The following is a 17,381-nucleotide window of genomic DNA, read 5'->3' on the forward strand; positions in this document are numbered from 1 at the left end:
AATACATGGATACTCTAATAGAGACATTAAACTTAGCTTTACTCCACCAAAATTTGCCTCTCAAAATGCAGGAAATAGTGTTTTAGAGGGTTAAAAATTCCAAAATTTCCCAGAGGGAACACGTCGCCCCTCCATCCAAAACTTCTTTCCGTTGAGTCTGCATCTATTTATATATCTATAAATTTATTGTCTCATTTATTTATTTCAGGATTTATTTCATAGCCACGTTTGTCATCTCATCTCATTATCTCTAGCCGCTTTATCCTGTTCTACAGGGTCGCAGGCAAGCTGGAGCCTATCCCAGCTGACTACGGGCGAAAGGCGGGGTACACCCTGGACAAGTCGCCAGGTCATCACAGGGCTGACACATAGACACAGACAACCATTCACACTCACATTCACACCTACGGTCAATTTAGAGTCACCAGTTAACCTAACCTGCATGTCTTTGGACTGTGGGGGAAACCGGAGCACCCGGAGGAAACCCACGCGGACACGGGGAGAACATGCAAACTCCGCACAGAAAGGCCCTCGCCGGCCACGGGGCTCGAACCCGGACCTTCTTGCTGTGAGTCGACACCGACAACCACTACACCACCGTGCCGCCCCTGCCCCGTTTGTTTCATAGGCATATTTATTTATTTGTGTGTTTATTTACTTGTTTAATATTGACATAAATGGCATTCCATAAAACCCAGTCTTGCAGTGTTGCAATCAGGACGCTGTAATGCACCTCCGTGCCGCTTGGTGTCAGTAACACAACAACAAACCTCTTTCGCAAGCATAGAAGAAGATCAGGATGTTTTGTTTCATGGCGCGAATGCGGCTTTGCAAATTTTAGTTGAATAAAAAAATAAAAACAACAACAAAAAACACCACACACATGCACTTTTGATCTATTTTAGTGTTTCTTTGTCAGTAAACTGAAGCCGGTTAAATTGGAATCGAGTCCATATAATGTTTATCTGTAAACCCCGGTTCGGTTAGTAGCATTAGCTAGCTGAGTGGCTAAAAGGCGCTGAGGTGAGCCGCGGTTCGATCTCCGGTACTTTCCTGATACTCGGTAAGCTGTTATTAAATCAGATTAATTCTTCTCAGAGATATCAGTTGCTCACACTTTTGGTTAGCTAATCGGTAGTTGTGATGTTTAGTGAGGGGTTTTAGCTTGTCTAGATATAATAAGAGGGTGAATGAATCCCAAACGGCTAATTCTGTTTTTCTGTCTTACAATCAGGGTACGCAAGCTAAAAGTCACATTTAACACTTATTATCTTCAGTATCAAAAGGCTTGACTAAATAAACTTGGTTGTTTATTGTAGCCCTGTGAACGCTCTATTTACCATGGAAAAAAAAAATTGGTGATAACGTTATTTTTGGTGAATGTATGGCAATATGTGTCATATTTACCAAAATTACTCGTGTCATTTAGAAAAAAGTGCTTCTTTGACCACAGGTAGCTCCAAAAGGGATGCCCTTAAATCATTCTTTATACCATAAAACACATATTTGGTTCCATATCATTGGAAACATTAGTTAAGTTTTAATGTTGAATGCCAGTAAGTTTTCAGACTATTTTGATCAAATTAGTATGTAATTGTGTCAAAAAAACATCCTCTCCGAGACAGCTAATTTTCAATATAAAATAACATATCTAAAAATGATTATTTTCATCCTAAAATGTGGACAAGATATTGGGACATAAATATTAGAGACAACTAACACAAAGCTTACAGCCTTATATTTAAAAGCACTATGGAAGTACAGTGGTGCTTGAAAGTTTGTGAACCCTTTAGAATTTTCTATATTTCTGCATAAATATGACCTAAAACATCATCAGATTTTCACACAAGTCCTAAAAGTAGATAAAGAGAACCCAGTTAAACAAATGAGACAAAAATATTATACTTGGTCATTTATTTATTGAGGAAAATGATCCAATATTACATATCTGTGAGTGGCAAAAGTATGTGAACCTTTGCTTTCAGTATCTGGTGTTTGTGACCCCCTTGTGCAGCAATAACTGCAACTAAACATTTCCAGTAACTGTTGATCAGTCCTGCACACCGGCTTGGAGGAATTTTAGCCCGTTCCTCCATATAGAACAGCTTCAACTCTGGGATGTTGGTGGGTTTCCTCACATGAACTGCTCGCTTCAGGTCCTTCCACAACATTTCCATTGGATTAAGGTCAGGACTTTGACTTGGCCATTCCAAAACATTAGTTTTATTCTTCTTTAACCATTCTTTGGTAGAACAACTTGTGTGCTTCGGGTCGTTGTCTTGCTGCATGACCCACCTTCTCTTGAGATTCAGTTCATGGACAGATGTCCTGACATTTTCCTTTAGAATTCGCTGGTATAATTTAGATTCCATTGTTCCATCAATGATAGCAAGCCATCCTGGCCCAGATGCAGCAAAACAGGCCCAAACCATGATACTACCACCATCATGTTTCACAGATGGGATAAGGTTCTTATGCTGGAATGCAGTGTTTTCCTTTCTCCAAACATAACGCTTCTCATTTACAACAAAGTTCTATTTTGGCCTCATCCATCCACAAAACATTTTTCTAATACCCTTCTGGCTTGTCCACATGATCTTTAGCAAACTGCAGATGAGCAGCAATGTTCTTTTTGGAGAGCAGTGGCTTTCTCCTTGCAACCCTGCCATGCACACCATTGTTGTTCAGTGTTCTCCTGATGGTGGACTCATGAACATTAACATTAGCCAATGTGAGAGAGGCCTTCAGTTGCTTAGAAGTTACCCTGGGGTCCTTTGTGACCTCGCCGACTATTACACGACTTGCTCTTGGAGTGATCTTTGTTGGTCGAGCACTCCTGGAGAGGGTAACAATGGTCTTGAATTTCTTCCATTTGTACACAATCTGTCTGACTGTGGACTGGTGGAGTCCAAACTCTTTAGAGATGGGTTTGTAACCTTTTCCAGCCTGATGAGTATCAACAACACTTTTTCTGAGGTCCTCAGAAATCTCTTTTGTTCGTGCCATAATACACTTCCACAAACATGTGTTGTAAAGATCAGGCTTTGATAGATCCCTGTTCTTTAAATAAAACAGGGTGCCCACTCACACCTGATTGTCATCCCATTGATTGAAAGCACCTGAGTCTAATTTCACCTTCAAATTAACTGGTAATCCTAGAGGTTCACTTACTTTTGCCACTCATAGATATGTAATATTGGATCATTTTCCTCAATAAATAAATGACCAAGTATGATATTTTTGTCTCATTTATTTAACTGGGTTCTCTTTATCTACTTTTAGGACTTGTGTGAAAATCTGATCAGGTTTTAGGTCATATTTATGCAGAAATATAGAAAATTCTAAAGGGTTCACAAACTTTCAAGCACCACTGTAGTGGATTCACCACTAAAAAAAAAAAGTCCTATCTGAGAATCACTTCATTTGTTTCTCCCATCTTATAGCAGATTACACAAAACTACCATACACACACACTACCGTTCAAAAGTTTGGGGTCACCCAGACAATTTTGTGTTTTCCATGAAAAGTCACACTTTTACTACCATACCATAAGTTGTAAAATGAATAGAAAATATAGTCAAGCCATTTTTCTGGCCATTTTGAGCATTTAATCGATCCCACAAATGTGATGCTCCAGAAACTCAATCTGCTCAAAGGAAGGTCAGTTTTATAGCTTCTCTAAAGAGCTCAACTGTTTTCAGCTGTGCTAACATGATTGTACAAGGGTTTTCTAATCATGCATTAGCCTTCTGAGGCAATGAGCAAACACATTGTACCATTAGAACACTGGAGTGAGAGTTGCTGGAAATGGGCTTCTATACACCTATGGAGATATTGCACCAAAAACCACACATTTGCAGCTAGAATAGTCATTCACCACATTAGCAATGTCTCATTTCGTTATCTCTAGCCGCTTTATCCTGTTCTACAGGGTCGCAGGCAAGCTGGAGCCTATCCCAGCTGACTACGGGTGAAAGGTGGGGTACACCCTGGACAAGTCGCCAGGTCATCACAGGGCTGACACATAGACACAGACAACCATTCACACTCACATTCACACCTACGGTCAATTTAGAGTCACCAGTTAACCTAACCTGCATGTCTTTGGACTGTGGGGGAAACCGGAGCACCTGGAGGAAACCCACGCGGACACGGGGAGAACATGCAAACTCCACACAGAAAGGCCCTCACCGGCCACGGGGCTTGAACCCGGACCTTCTTGCTGTGAGGCAACAGCGCTAACCACTACACCACCGTGCCGCCCACATTAGCAATGTATAGAGTGGATTTCTGATTAGTTTAAAGTGATCATCATTGAAAAGAACAGTGCTTTTCTTTCAAAAATAAGGACATTTCAAAGTGACCCCAAACTTTTGAACGGTAGTGTATGTCAAAAAATTACCTGAAATCTGTTCTTTAACTTGTCCTTCACTTCAAAACTGCTACAAGAACCAGTTTGAATCAATTTGAATTTTGGACCCCTGTGACACAAACTTTGTACCCTGATTGTAAAACAACCCAGCATGTAGTGCACTCGGTCCACTCAGGGGATATTTAGGATTCTTGTGCAGTGTGTGTGTGTGTGTGTGTATATGGGTCCGTCTCAGAAACTGGTCTCTCATTTGGGACATTATGGTCAAAAAAGAAATTTAATTTTACTATTTTTTTTGCATTTACCCAACACTCAATGTTTCTTTTGCCATGTTTAATAAGAATAAAGACAGCATCTTGCTTCATCTGGCCTCCACTGTGGAAATTTTTTTTGATTACAATTCAAATGCTTTTGTAAAATTGATTTACATTTAAAATAACTACATCATGAAGAATTAAAGCCCCTCCTTCACAGATGAGTGAAAATATTGAATACATTTCCTCTTTTTGATTGCTTGGGTTAAAAATGCCAAGTTATGAGGACTGAATTGATTATTCACTTAAATATGAATAATATGAGGCGGCACAGTGGTGTAGTGGTTAGCGCTGTCGCCTCACAGCAAGAAGGTCCGGGTTCGAGCCCCGTGGCCGGCGAGGGCCTTTCTGTGTGGAGTTTGCATGTTCTCCCCGTGTCCGCGTGGGTTTCCTCCGGGTGCCCCGGTTTCCCCCACAGTCCAGAGACATGCAGGTTAGGTTAACTGGTGACTCTAAATTGACCGTAGGTGTGAATGTGAGTGTGAATGGTTGTCTGTGTCTATGTGTCAGCCCTGTGATGACCTGGCAACTTGTCCAGGGTGTACCCCGCCTTTCGCCCGTAGTCAGCTGGGATAGGCTCCAGCTTGCCTGCGACCCTGTAGAACAGGATAAAGCGGCTAGAGATAATGAGAATGAGGAGATGATTATTCTGTGAGCGCACCAATCCTTAGGTGTATAAAGTTACAACTTAAAATGAATAGTGATAAGTGTAGACATTTCAGTGGACGACAACCTTTTTAAGAGAATGCGATGTAGTCAACCATTTATCATGTCCCAGATCAAGCCGCCATTTCTCTACAAATTTGCAGAATTTTTGCCAAATTCTGAATAGAGTATTCACATCAAAGATTTAGTTTTATCGGTATTATTTTTCATCATTTTATTTCAAATTAAAACCAATATCATCATTCAAAACCGTATAGTTTATTGACTGAGTATATTTACCCGGTTTCTGAGACAAACCCGTCCATATATATGCATGTATGTCCGCAGAATGTTTATGCTGGCTGTTTTGGCCACAATGAGGAAAAACTGTATCCAAATACACCTGCTAGTTAATAAAGAAAGAAAGCACAACTTTATTCATCACACACTTGTGAAATTCCTCTCTGCATTTAACCCATCTGAAGCAGTGAACGCACACATATACTCAGAGCAGTGGGCAGCTATGCTACAGCGCCCAGGGAGCAGTTGGCGGTTAGGTACCTTGCTCAAGGGCACCTCAGCCCAAGGCCGTCCCGTATTAACCTAACCGCATGTCTTTGGACTGTGGGGGAAACCGGAGCACCCGGAGGAAACCCACGCGGACACGGGGAGAACATGCAAACTCCACACAGAAAGGCCTTCGTCGGGCTCGAACCGAGAACCTTCTTGCTGTGAGGTGACCGTGCTAACCACTACACTGCTGTGCTGCCCATAAAGTTGGCATTTTATCAGTTACACCAACTATAGAAGTAATCTTTTGGCTTTTTATGACTGTGGCTGGATCTACCGCTCTTCCGGATTGCTGATTTACTGGATATCAGCACAGCCCCGTTTCACAATCCAGGAGCTCTGTGATCCGGTTAGGACCATGAATGCCAATAAGTCACCAGGTCTAGATAACATACCTAGCCTTATTTGGAAAGATCCTTTGTTCCATGATCTCCTACTTAAAGTGCATATCCTGGACCAAATTTATTTTTTTGTTTTATATGAAAGCATGTCCCTTTACACACACATCCAGAAGGGTAATTTTGCACAAGGCCATCTGTCTATAGCAGAAAAAAATAAAACAACAAAACGCGTCTGGAAAAATCCCAAGGGAGTCTGGAGCCAGATTCGTGACGTTACCTGTGGAAGCGCCAGCAGGCTGTGCGAGCTTCGCACGGTTTCAGTGCACAGCCTGTGTAAACCAAGTTTAGCAGTGAGCGATTTTGCATTGAAATATGGAATTGTCACCTGAGCGCGATGTGGGAAACGATGAATGCTAATCCCATCAAGATTGGTGTTGCTACACCCTCCTACGATACATCTGTTAACCATTTTAATAATTACGTGATAACGTTGAAGAAATTTGCAGAAAACCACCAGGTCGTTTTCTCAAACAAACCAGCGCTGACGTAGGATTCAGAGGGAGGCGTCCCGCACGCGACGTCACGAAAATCAGTGTTTCCCAGGAAATCCACATGCCAAGTTTTTTCAGAGGCGGACCAATTCGCCTCAAATGGCTTGATTTCAACTGAATTTTTCTGGTATTGCGCAAGGTAAAAAAACTGCAGAGAATGCAGAATGTGACAGATATTTGACCCAAGTTTAATATAAAATAGGAGAATTACATTGACCTTGCTCCTGAATTTACCCATGATATGCACTTTTTAAGATCTGTAATCATCCTCTCCTTATGTTGACACCACCATCAGCATGGCAGAAATCTGGAATTATACCCATCCCAAAGAAAGGTGACTTGACACTCGTGCCAAACTGCCGAGGTACATTCTGCGCAATAACCAGAATGGTTTCGGACAAGGACGATAAAAAAATCTCTCAAATACTATGAAAGCAAGCGCTGCAACACTCTCCCTCTGGAAAGCCAGCGAACCTCCGTGTGCAAGAGCAGCTGTTCATGCCCAGAACCCATTTCCTGACAGAGGACCTGGAATAACCGTGAGTTCAATGGACGCGACTTAATGTAATTTATCATCTGAACTGCCTGTTGAAACACAGACTGGAAGAGCGTCGGCATTTTTTTTTAGCTGCGAGTGCCTCATGATGGATGTGAAAGCTGCAGTGGTACAAGCTCGACTTGATTGCACAGTGCTGTGTTTCCGATGTCTTAGAAGAAGAACCCTTTGTCACATGCACACTTCAAGCACAGTGAAATTCATCCTCTGCATTTAAGAGCCATTCCACCGAATCGGTGCCATTTCCGTCCCTAGAAAATTATACGTATAAATGCACATAAAAATGTACTTTAAAATACATTTCCTTATTACGCAGAATGTCCTGCACATTGATCTGATTTCAAATGTAAGATATATAATTGTAAGGATTAATAAAAACTACCTAAAACACTGAAAAATAGCATGTGTTACCTGTCCTTGCACTAACTTTATACTCAACTATGAAATATTATGATTAAAATCCTTCAGAAACAGTATTTCTTTTGCACTGTTGTGTGACTCCATATCCTATCCATGGTTTAAATATTTTTTTTTCATAAGAAATCCACAATATCTTAGTTAAAATGCACATTTTAGTCGTGTCCCTGGGTTTTCACTCAGTCCTGTTACCCAAACATACTACCCCATCTGACAAATTTGGAACATTCCATAAATCACATGCTCAACAGGAAGTTACATCAGTTGTGTCTTCTGAAGGCCATGGGAAGACCAAAAGTTAGTTCTCTCATTTACTTTTCTGTATATTTGATGATTTTTTAACTTTGACTGATAAGGTCAATATCAGCATACTGTCCTGTTACTTAAATTATTTCTAGGATGATATTTGTTTATTTTAAAAATACAGATTTTTGATAAATCACTAGAATGTGCTAAGTGTGGTCATGCTATTAGCGATGACGCCATGTGGCTTAATTCCATGTATTAGCTTATCCTAGGCTAAAAACTCAGTCCTGTTACTTTCAGAGTTTTGGTAACAGGACTGAAAAAAATGCAGCCATCTTTGACTTCCAAACCTTGTAACGTAGCCTGAGGTTGACCAAGACACATTTTGAATAGTTAAATATGTGTGTTATTATAATCAGTGTTGAAAAGATATAACAAATTAAGTTTAATTTGGGAGTGGTACATCAAGCAAGTGGCACCCATTCAGTGGAATGTCCCTTAACCCATCTGACGCAGTGAACACACGCACACACTCAGAGCAGTGGGCAGCCACACCAGAGCGCCCGGAGAGCAGTCAGGGGTCAGGTACCTTGCTCAAGGCCGCACCAAGTCAACCTAACTGCATGTCTTTGGATTGTGGGGGAAACCGGAGCACCCGGAGAAAACCCACGCAGACAACATGCAAACTCCACACAGAAAGGCCCTCGCCAGCTGCTGGGTTCGAACCCGGAACCTTCTTGCTGTGAGGCAACCATGCTAACCATTACACCACTGTGCCGTCCTGTGATCTCTTATGTACTTAAGGTGTGTCTATAAAAGTTCCTTGCTGAGATTTCAAATAATAACTCTCCGTTTTCATTGGCTGGACTGAAGACGTTCGTTATTTGTTGGTGCAACTGTAAACCAGCCCCTTGCATTTGCCACTGAGCAGTCTGTGACCACTCGCCAAGTGTCTGCCCACTAGTTTGAGAACCACTGTCCTAACCAACAAGACCAGCTAAAAATTTGTGCCTGCCATTAACACCCCCGCCAAAAAAAAAAAAACAGGTAGTGTGATGTCAGTTTTGACTAATCCAAAGAAGGAAAATCAGAGCTTCGGTATGGACGTGAATTCAAAGCAGCAGTGGTCTGTAGAGGAGACAAACTAGACATGTATGTGACTTCATCATGTGACTCTATGGTGGCTCTCAAGCCCATCGGAAAGCAAACCAGTTCTCAGATGTTGAACCAGCACTAGCACCTAATTCACATTGGTGGAAAGAGGGCAAGAGTAATCCAAACCACCTGCTGCACAGTGCCACCCCATCCCATGTCCATTTATGTTGAAAAAAATAAATTAATCACTGGATCAGAAATAGGAAATATGTCAAATCTAATTTTGTCTCAGCATTTTAACCAGGTAGGTATTGGACAGGACACTGAGCACACAGAGTTAATTTTTTTTCCCCCAATCATTTTCAATCCTGGGTTGGCACGGCGGTGTAGTGGTTAGCGCTGTCGCCTCACAGCAAGAAGGTCCGGGTTCGAGCCCCATGGCCGGCGAGGGCCTTTCTGTGCGGAGTTTGCATGTTCTCCCCGTGTCCGCGTGGGTTTCCTCCGGGTGCTCCGGTTTCCCCCACAGTCCAAAGACATGCAGGTTAGGTTAACTGGTGACTCTAAATTGACCATAGGTGTGAATGTGAGTGTGAATGGTTGTCTGTGTCTATGTGTCAGCCCTGTGATGACCTGGCGACTTGTCCAGGGTGTACCCCGCCTTTCGCCCGTAGTCCGCTGGGATAGGCTCCAGCTTGCCTGCGACCCTGTAGAACAGGATAAAGCGGCTAGAGATAATGAGATGAGATTTTCAATCCTTTCTACAGTGTCCGTTTCAGATCACGGCACTGACGTTAGGTGTAGATTTTTGGTTGGTGGTCTGGGATTTTGAAAAAGTTCTCAGAAATATATGTACTCCTTTTTACATAGTTATTTAGTAAGATACCTTTGCTTCCATTCATTAATAATCATCATTTTGCATATGTTAATTCAATGTTCTCTTCTCTAGTCTCCTTTAGGACTGAAGCCAGAATGTCCAAAGCGAGCCAGGATGCGTACATGGTGAAATTTGTTGCACATAATGGACTTAAAAGTGAGCTTAGCCTCAAAGCTTATGAGGTAAAGAAGTAAAGTTTTATTCTCCTGGTAAATATGCATAAGATGACAACTTCTTTTTTAAAAAAAATCAGAACCAGTAGAAGAGCCATCCAGGTATATACCCCATTTCCAGAAAAGTTGGGATGTTTTCCAAAATGCGATCAAAACAAAAATCTGTGACTTGCTAATTCACGTGAACCTTTATTTAACTTAGAGAAAAGTACAAAGAAAAGATTTTCAATAATTTTACTGACCAACTTAATAATATTTTGTAAATATAAACAAAGTTAAATTTGATGCCTGTAACACACTCAAAAAAAAAAGTTGGGACAGAAGCATTATTACCGTTGTATTACATCACCTTTCCTTTTCATAACACTTTTTAATTGTATGGGAGCTGCGGATACTTTGAGGATTGTTGCAGTTTTGCAACTGGAATTTTTGTCCAAGACTTCAGCTGGACAAAAATCAGACAATGGTCACCATTGTCTGATTTTCCTCTTCATGATGCCACATGCATTGTTAATAGGAGACAGATCTGGACTGGCAGCAGGCCAGTCAAGCGCATGCACTCTGTGTCTACGAAGCCATGCTGTTGTAGCCTGTGTAGAATGAGGCCTGGCATTGTCCTGCTGAAATAAGCATGGATTTCCCAGGAATAGACGTTGTCTTGATGAATGTCTCTCTAAAATCCCAATACATCAATGGGTCCTTCACACACATGCAACTCACCCCTGCCGTGGGCACTGATGCCCCCCATACCATCACAGATGCTGGCTTTTGCACCTTTCTCTGATAACAAACTGGATGGTTGCGCTCACCTTTGGCACTGAGAACGTCCGGATTTCTCGAAAACAAGCTGAAACGTGGACTCATCTGACCACAGCACACATTTCCACTGTCTTTCGGTCCATCTGAGATGAGTTCAGTACGTATCGGTAAACAAGATGTCATGTAGCCTATGGGGTGCAACCTTAGCAGACTCAATCATTTTCCATGCAGTGGTAGCTTCTGGGTTGACCCATGTGCTGAGTGCCCTAATTTGGAATGACCAATAATAATGTTCAAAGTTTGGTACTGCCAAACCACCAAGATGTCTGTTTTTAGAGAGTGATCTCTATTTGAAATATTGCGACGTTCCAGGGCCGACTTAAGAAAAAGAATCGTTACAGTAACATGGCTTTGTGTGTTGAATGATTAGGCATAGTGCAGTACACATCAGTTTTTGTACCTTTGCTGTTAATATTTCTTGTACATGCAGTTTTGTCTGTGTGCCAGGATTTGTAATAATCTTTCAGCTGATAACATCATGTAGTTTTGTAATTCTCCTGCTCCCTTATCCAAGAGCTCTTTTCACAGAACTGAATATTGTCCTGAATTTGGAATGGCTGAACAAATAAACCAGTTGTCTGTTTTGCTTCATCATTTCTCTCCATATCAAGGCCATAGTGGAGCTGCAGTCTGAGAAATATGTGCAAACTATTGATGAAGAAACTGTGCTGGAGTTGGAACACAACGACAAGTCCCTGTACGTGTTCAGCGATTTCACCAGTGATGCATTCGAGCACTGCAGGAAGGTGCGTTTCTACATCGCACACATTTCTTACCAGTCAAACAAGTGGCCTACGTTCTCGGTCACTGAACAAATTCAGTACAAGATATCTGCCAGATTTGTTCTGTATGATGTAACAGTTCAGTCCCTTTAACTCAGTAATCCATATTTGATTGAGGCCGTGATCCCAGTGACTTAGTGTTTTGTCATAACATTTTACGAAGTCACGTGATAACCAGCACATGAGACTGTAGTAGGCAGATCAGGTGCAAATTCAATCCAAATTGCTTGAAACTGCTCTTGTTGAATTCAGAAATGAATGTAGGACAACATACTTTTTACAGAATTAAAATACATTTATCCATTCTTGAGATATTACAAATCAAAGATTAAAAAATGGCTTAATTTTTATAAAACTGTTGTTATATATACAGTGGGACAAAAAAAATATTCAGTCAGCCACCAATTGTGCAAGTTCTCCCACTTAAAAAGATGAGAGAGGCCTGTAATTTTCATCATAGGTACACTTCAACTATGAGAGACAGAATGGGGGGAAAGAATCCAGGAAATCACATTGTAGGATTTTTAATGAATTAATTGGTAAATTCCTCGGTAAAATAAGTATTTGGTCACCTACAAACAAGCAAGATTTCTGGCTCTCACAGACCTGTAACTTCTTCTTTAAGAGGCTCCTCTGTCCTCCACTTGTTACCTGTATTAATGGCACCTGTTTGAACTCGTTATCAGTATAAAAGACACCTGTCCACAACCTCAAACAGTCACACTCCAAACTCCACTATGGCCAAGACCAAAGAGCTGTCAAAGGACACCAGAAACAAAATTGTAGACCTGCACCAGGCTGGGAAGACTGAATCTGCAATAGGTAAGCAGCTTGGTGTGAAGAAATCAACTGTGGGAGCAATTATTAGAAAATGGAAGACATACAAGACCACTGATAATCTCCCTCGATCTGGGGCTCCACGCAAGATCTCACCCCGTGGGGTCAAAATGATCACAAGAACGGTGAGCAAAAATCCCAGAACCACACGGGGGGACCTAGTGAATGACCTGCAGAGAGCTGGGACCAAAGTAACAAAGGCTACCATCAGTAACACACTACGCCGCCAGGGACTCAAATCCTGCAGTGCCAGACGTGTCCCCCTGCTGAAGCCAGTACATGTCCAGGCCCGTCTGAAGTTTGCTAGAGAGCATTTGGATGATCCAGAAGAGGATTGGGAGAATGTCATATGGTCAGATGAAACCAAAATAGAACTTTTTGGTAAAAACTCAACTTGTCGTGTTTGGAGGAGAAAGAATGCTGAGTTGCATCCAAAAAACACCGTACCTACTGTGAAGCATGGGGGTGGAAACATCATGCTTTGGGGCTGTTTTTCTGCAAAGGGACCAGGACGACTGATCCGTGTAAAGGAAAGAATGAATGAGGCCATGTATCGTGAGATTTTGAGTGAAAACCTCCTTCCATCAGCAAGGGCATTGAAGATGAAATGTGGCTGGGTCTTTCAGCAATGACAATGATCCCAAACACACCGCCCGGGCAACGAAGGAGTGGCTTCGTAAGAAGCATTTCAAGGTCCTGGAGTGGCCTAGCCAGTCTCCAGATCTCAACCCCATAGAAAATCTTTGGAGGGAGTTGAAAGTCCGTGTTGCCCAGCGACAGCCCCAAAACATCACTGCTCTAGAGGAGATCTGCATGGAGGAATGGGCCGAAATACCAGCAACAGTGTGTGAAAACCTTGTGAAGACTTACAGAAAACGTTTGACCTCTGTCATTGCCAACAAAGGGTATATAACAAAGTATTGAGATGAACTTTTGTTATTGACCAAATACTTATTTTCCACCATAATTTGCAAATAAATTCTTTAAAAATCAGACAATGTGATTTTCTGGATTTTTTTTCTCATTCTGTCTCTCATAGTTGAAGTGTACCTATGATGAAAATTACAGGCCTCTCTCATCTTTTTAAGTAGGAGAACTTGCACAATTGGTGACTGACTAAATACTTTTTTGCCCCACTGTATTATTTACCAGCTGGGAGGTCCGTATCATGAAATACCCTGACTGAGGTCTTGAAAGTACTGATCGAAGTCAGTATTCAAGGCCGAGGTCACGGTATTTCACCATATGAACCGACCTTAAGCTGGTAAATAATGTATTTATTTTTTTCTTTACCAAATTCTAACAGAAAACGAGAGCGCCCGAAAGGGAAAACCAAGCCAAGCCGCCATTTCGAATCCTCATTCACGGCTGTAATGCAAATTGCTTCCTTCTCGGTATACAAGTGCACTTCCATGGCAGGAAAAAAACTACATTTTGTCACCTATGTAGTCCCCTACTTTTACAAATAGGAGTCATTCAGGATTCAGCCATGTTTTTGCTCAGCGTTAGCAAGTTCCAGGTTTTAGCTTTCTCCTGAAATGTTATGTTTTATTTTCTTCTTCCTCAGGGTAGTAAAACTCGCTTTCGCTGTGAAGACTGTCGTTATCGCTATCCATGCTGTAAAATTAATACTATTCTCCTGAGAAATGCTGGCAAAAATGTATAAGCTTTTTGATAATCTAATACATAAATAATATAAAAAAGATAAATGTTGACAAAAATGCTACTATGTTTGTTGTTGTTGTGAACAAGCGAGTCGCCAGAGGTCCGTAACCGGGGTCTGTACTGTAGGATACGGACCTGCTCGCCAGCCAATCAGAGCGCAAGATTTGATGAAAACCACACTGCGAAAAAAATGTGTATTAGGATCACATGGTCCAAAATGGGCCTCATTAACGAATGTGATCAAATGTTTTTTCTTAACTTTATTTTTCAAGATATTTACATGGAAATTGACAGGCACATAGATGGTTGTATACTGAATACAGAGTTTGAAAAATTAGTAAAATTATGCAAATTAGCATTTAATTAGTACTAATTATGCTAATTAGGTAAAACCGTTAAATCGGTACACTCAAAGTCTTAAAAGATTATTTCTAATATCCTCTTTGTGCTCTGTAGGCCTTTGTATTTCTCAAAAAGTAGGGCCTACTAGCATTTATACAACCCCAATTCCAAAAAAGTTGGGACAAAGAACAAATTGTAAATAAAAATGGAATGCAATAATTTACAAATCTCAACAACTGATATTGTATTCACAATAGAACATAGACATATCAAATGTCGAAAGTGAGACATTTTGAAATTTCATGCCAAATATTGGCTAATTTGAAATTTCATGACAGCAACACATCTCAAAAAAGTTGGGACGGGGGCAATAAGAGGCTGGAAAAGTTAAAGGTACAAAAAAGGAACAGCTGGAGGACCAAATTGCAACTCATTAGGCCAATTGGCAATAGGTCATTAACATGACTGGGTATAAAAAGAGCATCTTGGAGTGGCAGCGGCTCTCAGAAGTAAAGATGGGAAGAGGATCACCAATCCCCCTAATTCTGCACCGACAAATAGTGGAGCAATATCAGAAAGGAGTTCGACAGTGTAAAATTGCAAAGAGTTTGAACATATCATCATCTACAGTGCATAATATCATCAAAAGATTCAGAGAATCTGGAAGAATCCCTGTGCGTAAGGGTCAGGGCCGGAAAACCATACTGGGTGCCCGTGATCTTCGGGCCCTTAGACGGCACTGCATCACATACAGGCATGCTTCTGTATTGGAAATCACAAAATGGGCTCAGGAATATTTCCAGATAACATTATCTGTGAACACAATTCACCGTGCCATCCGCCGTTGCCAGCTAAAACTCTATAGTTCAAAGAAGAAGCCGTATCTAAACATGATACAGAAGTGCAGACGTCTTCTCTGGGCCAAGGCTCATTTAAAATGGACTGTGGCAAAGTGGAAAACTGTTCTGTGGTCAGACGAATCAAAATGTGAAGTTCTTTATGGAAATCAGGGACGCCGTGTCATTCGGACTAAAGAGGAGAAGGACGACCCAAGTTGTTATCGGCGCTCAGTTCAGAAGCCTGCATCTCTGATGGTATGGGGTTGCATTAGTGCGTGTGGCATGGGCAGCTTACACATCTGGAAAGACACCATCAATGCTGAAAGGTATATCCAGGTTCTAGAGCAACATATGCTCTCATCCAGACGACGTCTCCTTCAGGGAAGACCTTGCATTTTCCAACATGACAATGCCAAACCACATACTGCATCAATTACAGCATCATGGCTGCGTAGAAGAAGGGTCCGGGTACTGAACTGGCCAGCCTGCAGTCCAGATCTTTCACCCATAGAAAAAATTTGGCGCATCATAAAACGGAAGATACGACAAAAAAGACCTAAGACAGTTGAGCAACTAGAATCCTACATTAGACAAGAATGGGTTAACATTCCTATCCCTAAACTTGAGCAACTTGTCTCCTCAGTCCCCAGACGTTTACAGACTGTTGTAAAGAGAAAAGGGGATGTCTCACAGTGGTAAACATGGCCTTGACCCAACTTTTTTGAGATGTGTTGTTGTCATGAAATTTAAAATCACCTAATTTCTCTCTTTAAATGATACATTTTCTCAGTTTAAACATTTGATATGCCATCTAGTATGTTCTGTTCTGAATAAAATATGGAATTTTGAAACTTCCACATCATTGCATTCCATTTTTATTTACAATTTGTACTTTGTCCCAACTTCTTTGGAATCAGGGTTGTATTAAAGAATACAAAAACGACTACAGTCATATTCTAAAATAGTTATTTATTTACATGAATCCGTTTGATTTGAAAAACAAAGTAGGTAAAGCTACGAAAGCTCACTTCAGAATCTCCCATGAATCATAACATGAAAACTAGCAGACGGAGCATTTTTTGCTGAATACTTCATCAGAAACAGTGAGGGCTCGCGAACATCCCTATAAAAGTTATCTGATTTGATATTCACGAGTAATCCTGTCTGAAACCGATCAGGAGAGAGAGAGAGAGAGAGAGCGCCTGACCGCTTTCCCGTGACTCAAAAATCACCGGCAGTTTCCCGACATCCCGTGAGCAGAGTGTGTACTCTGTTGTACCAACTTCAACCTGCTGTCACTCCCAAAGTACTGAACAGATCTTAAGATAATTTTTTTCAGAAAACAGAGATTATAAGCTTTTTAATGATGGTATTCATGATAGAAACTATTCAAGAGTTAAGCAAAGACAGATTTGGAAACTTAGATGAGCGTCTGCATGGACAGTTTTCACAGCACGGCCAGCGAGCGTCTGATCTGCCTAACTGTTCTGATACTGTTGTTATAATTAGAGCCTGACTGATAGAGGATTTTTAAGACTAATACAGATTTCCATATGAATATTTGTGTAATTATTTCAGTCCTCACCAAAATAACATGACATCATGCAGTTTAAAAATAAACGTGCCTTTTTTGTCTCATATAGTTTTGATTAGGGCTGGGTTCAAAAGATCGATCCACGATCCGATATCGATTCACGTTCAAAAAATACGAGATCGATTCAAAAAATGTGTGGATCGATCTCTTCCAGGTGGCTATAGGCACTATTTCTCGACCGCACAAGGACCGCTATAAAAAGCGGGTGCCGGCAAACGAAACCGAAACTTAAGAACGCGAGATGGCTGAAGCTGCACAGCTAAAATCACCGCCTGGCCTGAAAGCTGATGTACGGCATTACTTTGGATTCAAACGTTACGAGGACAGAGACGAACTCGACAGAACAAAA

At 41.3% G+C, this 17,381-nt stretch overlaps 1 protein-coding gene across 2 annotated transcripts in view; it reads left to right on the forward strand.

The window, feature by feature from the left end:
• Positions 1-783: 783 nt before the first annotated feature.
• topbp1 (DNA topoisomerase II binding protein 1) overlaps positions 784-17,381 on the forward strand; it is an 88,862-nt gene continuing 72,264 nt past the window's right edge. For both annotated transcript variants that reach the window (XM_060900028.1, XM_060900029.1), the window contains exons 1-3: positions 784-1,063; positions 10,054-10,163; positions 11,585-11,719. In XM_060900028.1, coding sequence (XP_060756011.1) covers positions 10,077-10,163; positions 11,585-11,719 — 222 coding nt within the window. In that variant the 5' untranslated portion in view covers positions 784-1,063; positions 10,054-10,076. The remainder of the gene's footprint in view (positions 1,064-10,053; positions 10,164-11,584; positions 11,720-17,381) is intronic.

Source organism: Neoarius graeffei, chromosome 19, assembly GCF_027579695.1.
Source record: "Neoarius graeffei isolate fNeoGra1 chromosome 19, fNeoGra1.pri, whole genome shotgun sequence".
Lineage (NCBI taxonomy): Eukaryota > Metazoa > Chordata > Actinopteri > Siluriformes > Ariidae > Neoarius > Neoarius graeffei.